Source organism: Centruroides vittatus, unplaced genomic scaffold, assembly GCF_030686945.1.
Source record: "Centruroides vittatus isolate TY-2023 unplaced genomic scaffold, ASM3068694v2 contig_738, whole genome shotgun sequence".
In the NCBI taxonomy this organism is placed as follows: domain Eukaryota; kingdom Metazoa; phylum Arthropoda; class Arachnida; order Scorpiones; family Buthidae; genus Centruroides; species Centruroides vittatus.
Genome location: NW_027122474.1, coordinates 1,476,238 through 1,489,803, shown reverse-complemented (window position 1 = coordinate 1,489,803; position 13,566 = coordinate 1,476,238). Strand labels below are relative to the sequence as shown.

The 13,566-nt window shown below is 24.3% G+C and overlaps 1 protein-coding gene across 18 annotated transcripts in view; it reads left to right on the top strand.

Moving 5' to 3' along the window:
• Positions 1–13,566, top strand: part of LOC136981000 (arginine/serine-rich coiled-coil protein 2-like) — a 58,478-nt gene that overhangs the window by 19,077 nt on the left and 25,835 nt on the right. For 3 of the 18 annotated variants that reach the window (XM_067277221.1, XM_067277231.1, XM_067277240.1), the window contains one exon: positions 12,545–13,244. In XM_067277221.1, coding sequence (XP_067133322.1) covers positions 12,545–13,244 — 700 coding nt within the window. Of the gene's footprint in view, positions 1–543; positions 601–2,061; positions 2,629–6,626; positions 6,636–12,525; positions 13,245–13,566 lie in introns of those variants that run through there. The other 15 variants (XM_067277227.1, XM_067277234.1, XM_067277232.1 and 12 more) reach the window with 10 other exon arrangements.

Below are 13,566 nucleotides of genomic sequence, written 5' to 3'. Positions count from 1 at the left end.
ATGATGAATTTATATTCTCTTAGTTGTAATGCTGCAGACTATAATGAAGGCTAAGTTACTGGAGTTTTCCACAGTCATAATTTAGACTTCTAAAAATTGAAGGTAAATAAGTGATCAATGATTTTTAACAGATTTATTAATTAAACCTATTTTTTAATAATCTGTGACTAATCACACACTTTATAAAAGAAAAGTAATTAAACCAATTAAAGAATAATGAATCAAACTGAAAATTATTTATTTCAAAATATAGATTTTAAAAATCTGAATATAAACAGAAATATATAAATTATTTTTAAGAGCAAGTGACGATTACTATATTTTAAAATTATTACTTATTTAAATTCTGAAAAATAATTAAATTCTAAAATTAATGTGTGAAAAATATTGTAAATGACAGAATACAAAAAAACTGTGTATTAAAATATTTGATATTTTCTAATTTATAATTAATTATTATAAGAGAAATTAAAATAGTAAAATTTTAAAATTAAACAATATGCTTAATTTTTTTCTTGTAAGTGAAGAGATAAAAACGGAATCTTGAATTTTCATAAAAAGAAATTGTAATCGATAATATCTTGTACCATCTGGATTCATGTAAGTCAATGATTATAGCATTTATTTTTAAATTAAATAATGAAAATAAATTACATACATTTTTTAAAGTATATATACAATTCAGAATAATTGTTAATGTTTCACTTTTTGTAAATTTAATTGTTGTTAAAAAAATTTAATTACTTTTATTGAAAGTAAGTTGTGTCAAAATATTTGAAATTGGTGAAATTGCAAGTAATTAAATGGTTTGTTAGAAAAAAAAGAAAGAAGAAATTTTTTTAAAATCATTTTAGAATGATTAAGAATCATAACAAAATTAATTAAAATTGAAATAAAAATTTTTTTGAAATTAAAACAGTTATGTATGAAGAATTTATTAAATTTATTAACAAGAAAGTAAATGAATTCACAGTTAAACTTGTATATTTGTTGAAAATTGAACTTGAATAATTGTACATACCAATTTAAAGTAATCATATTAATACGAGCTGAAAGCTTTTATGTATTGAATTAATTTAATTTAAATAAAGCAACAATTATTATGCGATCATTAAATTATTCATATAAATTATCTTTCAAATAATTTTTAAAAAGAATAAAAACTAATTTTTTAAATTTAATTTATTCTACTCTTACTCCTAAATATTCAAACTAATAACAGAACTGCTTTATTCAAAGAAGTTTCACATCATTATGCTGTGCATGTTCGTAACCAAGTGCTTTTGGAGCTGTATTTGTTTTTTTTTTTTTAATTTGTTTATTTGAATGTTCCGTTTTGATTTTTGTCATTTGATACTAGAACTAGTACTAAGTTAAATTACAAAGGCTGTTTTTAAAGTGTATTGAGCCCTGAAGATAGAGCATAGCTCTGAATGTGCTTAGTTTTGAGCATATATAGTCTGATGAAGTGCAAATTCTCTAAATAAAGCAGATCTGTTGTTAGTTTATTTATTTGAAATATTCATATCCATATGAAATATTGAATTATTTTTGTTACAAAATAAGACATCACTAAGACAAATTAGCAGTATCTTATCGATGTTTGTTTTATGAATAATTAAAATAATTTTGAAAAATTAACAAATGTAATCAGAAAGTTATTAAATCTATAGATTTATAATTTGCCAACTATTATTTTTTTAGATATAATCAATAATTTCATTTTAAATGAGAACTATAATGATTTTTTACTTGGAAAAAAAAATATATCAGTTATTTTTAATAATTGTAATGAGTTAAATACTGAGTACAAATTCCTGCAATGATGATTTTTTAATAAAATATTTGAGCATTTATTTATTTATATGTTAAAATATTTTGAATAACAATTTCAGAGTATAATTAAAATGCGAAAAATTTTATTTTCAAATGAACTTAGGAAAGTAAAATTTGTGGGCATTTATGTTTTCATTGATATAAATTGAAAATTTGTTTTCAGTTTTAACTATGAAATGTTTATTTGTAAAATAGCTATTTTCAATTTATTGATATTTAAATAATGCTATTCTATTTTTGAGTATTTTTTAAATAGAATCTTGCATCTGATCATTATTTGCTAATATAAATAATTGCATGATTTTTGCCATAAACAGAGGAATTATTGGATATTTAACCCATTGGCTTAACTAACATTTAGTTAATGTTAAGTTTAATATTAGCTATTGACCTATCTCTTGTGAAAAACAAGTTCTCAACTGATACATAGTGCATTGAAATAGAAGTAAGACGTTTACTTGTATTATTATTGGCAGTTAATTGGTATATAGCTTGCTTTCTATCATTTACTTCATCATATGTTAATAAATTAATACTGTTTTGTCAACTAGCAGCATTAGTTTCCAAAGTTTTATATTATTAACTCATATACAAATTGAGATGAATTATATAACAAAAATATTAAGGAATTTAGAAAAAATCACATAATTTACAGTAATTAGAATATTGTTTTTATAGGTATAAATAGTAAGCCAATAGGTTAATATATTTTTGGTTGATGATTTAGGTTCATAAGATGAATGAATGGCCAGAATATTGATAGCAGTTGATCCCATAATTTCTTAATTAATGGTAAGTATGAAATCAGTATTGTTATCACTCTTCTTGTGTATTGTAACTTTAATTTGAATATTCTGTTCTTTTCTATGAATCTTAATATTGTCAATATTAATTTTCACTTAATCAAATTTCAAAAATTGGCAATGCTATATCCTGTTTCTTTGTACTCATTAGCTATTGATCTTTTCTTATTTCTTCTATAAAATACTTTTCAATTACACACAGTTTCGATTATTTTATTTTATATATCAAATCAATTGCATCTAAATTGGTTTTTATTATGGATATTTATATAAATACAGGCATACCTTGCTAGGATGGTAGGTTAGTTTCTAAATCACACTTTAAAGTGAATACTACCTTCAAGCAAATCACAGCCTTTTTCCACTTGTTAATGGATACAGAAGCCTAAAAACATATTTACACTATCATTTATTAAATTATAATAGTACTAGGCCTAAAAGCAATGCAAAAGTAAAAATAATAAATAAAAAGTCAAAACTCTTACTAGTAAGGTAGATACCAAAAATAATAAACATATGTCAATTGAGAAGTGCTGTATTACTGAAGTGCCTTGAAATAGATATGCCTGTAGTTATTTTAGAAAGCTTTTATAATAATAATTAACTTTTTATTTTAATAAAATTTTAATGATTCAAATGTTTTTAAATGCACAATCAATCATTTCAAGTAATTTATATTTAAAAAGTTTGATTATTATGCTATTGAATAGTTACAATATTTGTCTTCTATGCTTAATGAAGAACTTTTTGGTAGCATTAAATTATGGAATCAACTGAAATGCTGTTCATTTATTTAAGCAGTGTAAAATATGAACAAAATTACTGCATTCTATAATTCCTCTGATTATAATGTAATATTTAAACAGTTTTTAAAATTTAATTATTTTTATAAATTAATTAAAGCAAGATATAATGAATTCAACAAATATAGATTTTATTTTTTTTACTGAATGTTTCCTGTAAATTTTTTAATAATAATATATTTAAAAATTTAAGTTATAATATATTCTAATATGAAAAACTATTGCTAAAGATTGATACTCATCAAATTATTAATTTAACATTATTACATTTAGACCATTTCATGGTCTTCAATTGATTTTCCCTTTAAAATACAAATAATTTTTTCCTTTATACAGTAGGTATGCTTATTGTAATTGCAGATATTGTTGTTGGTTATCTGATATCAGAATCAACATGTCCCAAAACATATAAATTAAATAACATTAAAAATATTTTATTTTTTATTCAACTTAGTGGAATAAAGAGTAAAAAGTGTCACAATGCCAAGATTTATAACATCAAAAATCTTTTGCTTACTGTAATCACAAATTAGCTTCTAATTATCATTATATTACTAATGATAAATTTGAATTTACTTAGATGGTTAATAATAGAACAGATGATAATGGCTACAAACCATGTTTTTTCCAATAAAACACCAGTGCAGCAGTTAGAATCAATTTAAATTACTATATTTGCCAGCATATAAGATACACATCATTTTCAAATAGTATTTTTTGGAGAAAAAGTACATCTTATACACTGGCAAATATGGTAAATCATCCAATCATTTAAAACAGGGGTCACCAAACATTTTTCACAGCAAACCAGATAACTGGTGAGTATGACAAGTGCGGACCATATAACCATTTTGTTCAAAACAGCACACTGAATACACAAAAAATAAAGACAACCAACATATTTATTTACCAATACACAAACATGATTGCTGCAGCAAGCTCGTAATTGCTTTCCTTAGAAACTTCATTGCAAGTACTTACTTAAAAGTGCACTGATATCCAAAGTTGCAAATAGTTGCCAAATTTTTTATTTCACTGATTTTCCTAAAAATTATATTACTGTCTCAAAACAAAAACAACCTTTAAAATGCAGCCTTTTTATTTGCTTTTCCAAATGTTTTCGGCCATTTTGAATGGCCTTCCTCAGGAACGTCTAAACATTTGAATTTTATTATCTAGGGTTCAGGCTCATACCAAAAAAAAAACTTTTTTTTTTGTACAAGTCTGCACGGTAGATAAGAAAACTCAAAACAAAAAATTTCAAAGGTTTTTTGTTTTGAGGTATGAGTTTTCTTTAAGTGCAGTTACAGAAGAGTATATTACTATCAGATACAAAAATCAGATTAGACCAATTTTAGCATTTTTACTTATTTCACATTTATTTTAATTTTTTCTACATTGTAAGTTTATCTACAATATATGATATTTCTATATCAATAATTATATTTTAGCTCATTTGTGGCACAGTGCGACAATGGGCTGGATGAATTGATGGATGAAACGTTTTCGCAGGCCGTAGTTTGGTGACCCGATTAAAATGTCTACTCATAATATGTTAAACATTCGTTTTAATCTTGCACTCAGTTCTGTATAGAGTATTATAGTTTAAAATTTCAATTTCTGAAATTTATTACTTCATTTATAGGCTAGCTGCTTTCTGTTGTTTAGGACTGTTATTTTCATGACCATTTAATTAAAGTACAGTAATATCTGTATCTTTTAGTGTACTGAAAGAAGCAAATAAGAAATGCAAAGATATGTCCCTCAAAGATAAACTTGAAATTTTAGAATGCTATGGTAAGTTGCAAAAAATGAGTAAATCCAATGCAACCCAATCCAAGGCCAGTTTTGTGCAAGATTTTGAACAATAGAATAACTATTGAAATGTTGACAGGAAAAATTAGAATATGGTTTTCATGAGAAACTGAACTAGAAAAAATATAATAAAATGGAGTTAGCTTTCAAAGTTTGGTTTAGTAATGTTTGTAGGAAAAAATGCATGTTAATGGACCACATCAGAAAGCAGAAGAGTTAATTAAAAATACGGAAGAAAAAAAAGATTTTATTGTAATCAATGGGTGGGTTCAACTGATGGGAGAAAATGAGAGAACATCGTGTACAGTTGCACTCAGGGTTATATATTTGACAGGCGAAGGTATTTAAATTTGCATGTACTTACATGTAAGTAGATATTTTCTTTGAAAACATTTTGTGATTTTCTTGTTGTTGTTATTAATAACTGTGTTAGAAAGATAGAAGAGGGAATCAATAAAAGATCAAAGAATTCTTGAAGGGATTGACAGTCAATAAAGTTTTGGGGTTCTCAATCTAGATCTCCAACAAATGCTCAGATGCAAGAATCTTTGTGAGTACTTTGTCATAGTGTACAGTGTAGATGTGTTGAGTTTTGAAAACATTATGAATATAACATTTTATTAGTGAAATATTGCCAGAAAATAGCTTGCAAATAATGCTGGATGAACGAATCAAGTAATTACTGTTATAATTAAGAACTTTTAAAGTTAATTGTTAAATTTATTTTTAAACCGTTTTTATTTTTAACATGCTTTTAATTTTTCTGACTCCATAAAACTAGAATTTTTACTAATTGTAGTTTAATTACTTTCACAGCATAATGTTATTATTTAGTTTATTGTTATCAGTGTAGGATCATTTCAAAGTGATTACAATAAGCAGCACTTATTGTATTTTTAAACATTCACATAATAATCTCAGTTTTACAAACCTTTAATAACAGAAGTTGAAGAGGAGCTCACAACTCTTAAGTTCTTGTTTTTTCTCTGAGGATTACACAGAATAATTACCATAATATATATTTGTTTATTATACAGTTATAATTTAATAACTTAATTATAATATAATTATTTGATGAAAAATTTTATTAGTGTGTTCTTTTCTTATTTTTACTGTTTTAAAATTTTATACTTACTACATAAGTTATTGTTTCCAATATTGACAATTATTATTGTATCAGTTGATACATTCTGACTCTTTTTTAAAACCTCAAATACAACTTTACACTATTTGAAAACACCTGATGATTATTCTTCACAAACATTTTTAAAGACAATGTTTCGTCCTCAAATGGTACATAGTTCTAAATCCTTCTTATACTATTGTGTAATCTGAATTATCTCTGTTCTCTTTCATTTAGTCTGGCAAAGGATTTCATGTAAGTTGTCAAGTATTTTTTGTTTTATATTTAAGAACACTAAAAATAATTTAGGAATCAGTAGTAAATTGTTCACAATGTATTTGTCAGTTTAAGATACTGAATATTGTATTTAAGATAATTTTTTCAAAAACTATCCATTGGATCAAATTTTCAACATTTTCAACTTAAATTCTTTCCTTCAGTTAAATTTTTTCATGTCATACAGAAATGTAAATAATGTATTTATGTATGTGTATATAAGGAGTGTTCCATTTAAAGCCAGCCTACTTAAATAATGAAATCAAGAGAAATTTTTTAAAACTTTTTGATAGGGATCTCATTTCTGATATTATCTTACAGAAGATGTCAGAAATGAGATCCCTGTGAATCAGTGCATTTTACAGGCAGAGTTTAAGGATCAAATCACCACACTTTAGTTGAAGTGAGAGAGAATGTTTGAAACATTGAAGTTATGTAAGGTATATTTGAATACATACACAAAAATGTGTTGATTCATAGAGATCTCATTTCCCTGTAAAATAATATATTTAATCTATCAAAAATAAAAAATTCCTGTACATTTATCAGTAACAAAATTTATTCTAAATTTATTTTTATAGTAAGTAATATTTATATTCAGCCATATTTTGTAAAAAAAACTCCTGTAAAATATCTTCTTTAAAAAGCTTTGTTTCAATTCTTTGTAAACTGACTCACAATGGATTATAAAAATATTTCTCCTTGGCTTTTTAATATTCTGCTTTGCTGAAATCTAGCCAACTGTTAAAAACTAGAACTCAAAAGATTGTTCCTGTTATGATTTAACACCCTAGAGATAGTGTGAAGCAGCAGCATTCTATTAACTTTATATAGCAGACTTTTACTTTTAAAATCTAATTATGTTTTGAAGAACTGTTATTAAATGAGCCATTTTATTTCTCATAAAGTTGAAGTATATTTCTGAAGGGGGGGAAAAAACCAATAATAATACTAATTGAACTAAATAATACACCAAAATACAACATATGGTCATAATAAAAAAAATTTATACCAGTCATAAAGCAGTGTCTAATGTATGTTATCAAGAAATATTTGAAATTAGAATTTGCTTTGTGTAATTATTAATCTTATATTAATATTTTATAATTTAGTAGTAATTTAGTAGAAAAACATAAATGATGATATAGTTCTTTCCTAATTAAATTAAAAGTTATTTAATGTTTTGGGTGCAAAATTTTTTAATTAAACAGCAAACTGAGTGTAATGTTATATCTAATTTAATTTTAAAAATTAGTTTTGAAAATATAGAATTTTACTATTACTTAATGTATTGAACAGTTTTGGTTGTGTGGTTTTCTTAGCATAATTTAATTGATGTGCATAATTTTTAAAATTAGTATTTGTTATAAATTTACATACATTTCTTTTTATAATAATACTTATTTTAAATAATTGAGGAAATGCCATTGTTTGGCATGTCATTAATTTTTTGATGAAATTTAAAAGTATGTTATCTAAATTCATAATTATAAAGCAGTACACCAACCAAAGCCGAATTATTGGTTTTGGTTGGTGTATTGCTTAAATGTATATCGAGTTGGCTGTTGAAGTTTGTTTATAATAATTATAATTTAAATAATTTATTAACTAAATTATTTAAATTAGATAAGAGATGGTGCATAATGTATACCTCTAATAGCAAATTACTTAGTGTATTATTAATTAAAAATATATCAGATTTATAGGCAATATTAAAGGTGATCATTTGGCTATCTATGTATATTTTATCGGACTTTGGGTTGTTTAATATACTTGATATAATCTTTGAAAAGTTTTAAATAATTAGAAAGTTTGATTGTTTATATATGCAGAAATAATTTTAATATTAAATTTTAGAGATTTATTTCCATAATTGTTTATTATAAAAACTATATTTTTGTACTTATAAAAATTTGAACTTTATCAATAAGAACAATATCTTGTTATGGCAATTTTTAATTTTTATTATTTCTTTCCTTGGAGAAGAAATTATATCTAAACAGGCCTCCACATTTTTTTACTTCCTTAATTTTAATATAATAGTTTAATTTGCTATAGGGGACTCAATATGTATTTTGCTCTAAACCCTCATTACTCTCTAGGTGGCTCTGTATATATAAAATGTTTTATTTCATTTTGCAATATGCTGAAAGGCATTTCAAGTGACTTTATTATAATTAAAAAAAAAAACATATATCAGTCAAACCTGTCTATCTCAAATCTTACAAAAAAAAAAAAAAAAGAAAAGAAAAACTCTGAGATGAACAGGTTTCAAGATATAGAGGTTCCTACACAGTAAACAATAATAGGTTTGATTGAAGATAAAGCATTTTAATAGTACAATAGCAAGTACGGTAGTGTACTGTATATAGCTGTATTAGGTATAAATAAAACATTTCTGACATATGTTAACAGAAATAGTTTGTCATTAGTTTCTGATGCCTGACTTTCTTCAACCAATAAGATGCAAGACAAACTCATAGCCAATTAGAGAAAAACTGTGTTAAGTACAACTATGTACAGTATTGAAAGAGGTGTTTCTCAACTCCAGTTTATGCTATCAAAATGTAGTCACCGAGCTTTGAATTTGTCAGTCTATAATTTGAGATATAGAGCTTTTGGGAAATAATTATTCAAGATAAACATAGGAAATATATTGAATTTAGGCTGAAAATGCAGGGGGGAAAATAATTTTCATGATAAACATGTTTGAGACAGACTAGTTCAACTGTGCAAATAATCACTGATATGGCCAAGTATAATAATACATTTAGAGTAATTAAATTTCATCTGGTTGAATCTTCAAAACTTCATTAAGAATGTAGTATTGAACTGTAAATGTTATTTTAATTACAATGTAAAAATTTATCTCAATCAGTATATGAATTATATTTTTTATAAATAACAGGAGTAAGTTGCATATTACAAATAATTTTGAGTTTTATAATATATTAAGAAATATTTACTGCATAATATTACCATTTTATTACTTTTTTTTAATTTACGCCAACATCAGAAATATCAAAAAATACAAGAAATGTCTATCTTTTTAAAGTATAAACAGTTATTGAAAAAAAGAACTTAGAATAAAGAATTACAAGATGTGAGAACATAGATGTATAAAATTACAACTAAAATACATTACACTATATATTTTTCTTTCTCGTATTTTATTATGAAATTTTTACACAAGCTCTTAAAATGAGTAAAATCATAAGGAAAATTTTCAACTACAGAAATAGTATATGTTGGTTTCAAAAAATGTCTAACTAAACTTAAGATAATATATGTATTTTCTGGCCTATAATATAAGACGACCCCCGACTTTTGAGAAGATTTTCCTGGGTTAAAAAGTCATCTTATATGCTGGAAAATACGGTATTAAAAATGATTTTATATGATTATGATTGTGTCGTTTAAACAATTATATTTTATAATGCTTAAATTAATCATAAGATTAATATTTACAAAATGGTTATTTTCGAATTATTGTTGATGAAATAGAATAAGTTAGAAATAATTTGTAGATCTTTAAGAAATATTTCAGATATTGAATTAAAAATATGGATTTAAGTTGGTCAGTAAGGAACGGTATTATACACTTCAGTATTTGTGGTAATAATAATTGTCTTTCTAACTAACATTTAAAATTTTAGCAGAATTATTTATTTATAAAATATTACTAGAAAAATTTGTTTTCATCATTGCAGTAATTTTTTGTAGAGATTTTTCACATTTTGTAAATGAATTTTATAATAGAAAAAGAAAATATTTCTTTAAAGTATTCCATTTGTATAATTTAAATTAGCTTTGTGAATTATATAATTTAAAGATATACTAAAATTTTGACTGATATATTTTTGAAAATTAGAGATGTAATAATCTTTATTTTTTAAAAAATTCATAGTATTGTAAAAGAATCAAAATTTGTAATATATAGAATTTAAAGAAGGATAGTTGGATATTTAATGATATGACAAAGACAATGCTGGATTAAGACAATCGAAAATTTTATTTTTGCAGAATCTCTAAGTTGTCATCAGCTACATAAATTAAACAGTTTTAGCATAGGTTGAATCACATCATCACTAAATATTTGAAAATTTCATCAATTGTTTGAAAATTCAAATATCAGAATTACTAACATTTTAATTATCAAATTTTATTGTACATATATTTGATCAGGATTTCAAACAGGTAAAGTCATTACTGTAAAAATAAAATTTTAGTTATCTTAATTCACCAGTGTTTTTGTGTTGTTTATTGATAATTTCCAATTAAGTTATGTATCACTCAAATTTAGTACTCATAATAATTATATAATTCATTAGGTAATTTATGTATAATTTATAGTAACAAACAATACAGTGGAGTTAAAACTCTATAGTAACAAACTCTAATGGAGTTAAAAATTTATAATCGTATATTGTATATTAGAAATTTTTGACTCCATTAAGGCACTATTTAATTTCTCTACATCATGGGGTTTTAAATCTTAGTTTACAATAAGATTTCAATTCTTATGTTTTTTAAATATTTAGAATTTTGAACATTAAAACTTTAATTAAATAGATTATTTGGTATATCAGTTTCTTTTAAAGATTTTTAAAACATTGTCTGGAATACCTTTCAGTATTCAATGTTTTTAGTAGTGGATCTTAATTTGAAAATTTGTCTGAATAAAAATTATTTATAATTTTTTAAAATATGAGGGATGAGGAATTTTTTTTTTCAGTTCTTTTAGGATGAATGAATAATTGAAAATGAAAAATATCAATATATTTACTTTTCATTTTATTTATGTATTAAATGGATTTTTTTCAAAGCTATCTTTAGAGATATTTAAAATTTGCTTGTGGAATGAATTTTTTTTAATTCTTAACTGTGGATAAGTTATTGAGATATTCAATAATTTTGATTATGTAAATTTAATTTTTTCAAATATCTAAAAGATAATCATCATTATTTCAAATATTTTCAGTTTTTATCTCAGAAAATGCACTACAAATATAGGTTCAATTCCAAAAATTTTTAAATTTACATCAGTAAACAACTGTTAAATCAATTGAATGATTAAAAAAATTAGATAAAGATTTGGTTCAACTTTCATGTGAAATATATATACATTTCTTCATATGAAAGTTGAACCAAATCTTTATCTTGAATGAATATATATATATATATTCAAGGATATAAATTATTTTGAAACATTTAACTTTGTAATTTTGCCAGCAGTATTAAAGATATATGTTTATAAATCAATTATCTTTGATAATACATATGGTTCATTAATAGCTGAAGTAAATACAGATTCTGTAGAAGAAAGTTTTTAATCTTACAAATATTATTAAGTTATTGTATCATAACCAGATTATGCACTCAAATATCATCTTGGTCCTAAATTTTGTTGAATAATATAGTAACGTATTATTTGCAGTAGTCTTTATTATAATTTTTTTACTTAAATGTCTACATTAATGAATTTTATAATGGTGTATTTGCTACATTAGTATGTCTGAAGGTAGATTATTTTAGAATTGTGAACATTTTGTTATTAGAATCAGAGCAAAATGTTTTACTTTTTAATTTTCTATTTGTTGGTCTTATGATTGATTTTATAACTTATAATATATTTTTTCTGATATTAATACTATTATTATTTAATTAGCTTATGATAACTTGTTAGATTTAGAAATTTATATTTATATTTAATTTATATATTTGTGACTTTAATATGGGATAGTTATTGAGATATCTACATTAAAAATTCTTTGAAAATGTAGGAAAATAAAAAAATTAATTATATTTAAATTTAAATTATAAAAAAATTTTATTTAAATATATACTAATTCTTTTATTTCCCTGAAAGTAGCAAATTTTTCCAACAGGATTTTGGTTTAAATGATGGGAAAGTAAAAGAGAATAACGAAAGAACAGAAGAAAATATGGTTCCAGTAGAAGAAAAATATAAAAAAAGTCAAAGCCATAGTCGTAGCAGTAGTGCATCAAGTGATTCTTCGGTTAAAAGCAGAAGAAGCAGAAGCAAAAGTAAAGAAATAAATCAACATGATGATACAGAAACAAATACTGAAAAATATAAAGAAGTAAAAACAAATCATACAAAATCAGAATCTACAGATAAGAAATCCAGTAGATCCTATAGAAGTGAGAAGAGTTCTAAAGATCAAAGGAGGAGAAGTAGAAGTAGTGAAAGAAATTCAAGAGGAAGTAGAAGTTATGGTCATAGAAGTCCTAGAAGATGGAGACGATCTCGTAGCAGAAGCAGAGATCGCAGAAGTAGAAGTAGAGACAGGAGGAGTAGGAGTAGAAGCAGAGATAGAAGAGAAAGGAGGAGCAGAAGTAGAGAAAGAAGAGACAGAAGAAGTAGGAGTAGAAGTAGAGATAGACGAGAAAGAAGAAGCAGGAGCAGAAGTAGAGATAGATACAGGAGAAGCTCCAGATATGACCGTCATCGAAGTAGAAGTCGCAGTAGAGGTAGACCTCGTGATTTTAAGGAAAAGGCTTTATCGAATTTGAGAGCAGTCTTAGAGAAAACGGTGAAATTGGATGGAGAAGGATTAACTGTAGGTAAGTCATGTTGTTGAATGTATAATTAAAGTTCTATTATTTTCTATTTGTATTAATTAAATATCAATAACTAGCAGATAGGCCCGGCATTGCTCAGGCAAAAGTAATGATAGCGAAGATTAAGATTATTACGTTATAGTCACAAAAGAAAAAAAGTAATTTCATCAACGAACTGAGTATTTCTAAAGAAAGGTCAAATTTGAAAATCAAATGTTCTAATATTGTTCGATTTTCACGATGTGTTCTGATTTTATCGTTCGATTTTCATCGAATGTTCTAAAAAAGAAAAGTCGAGAAAAACCGAACTAATCTGTTTAAATTT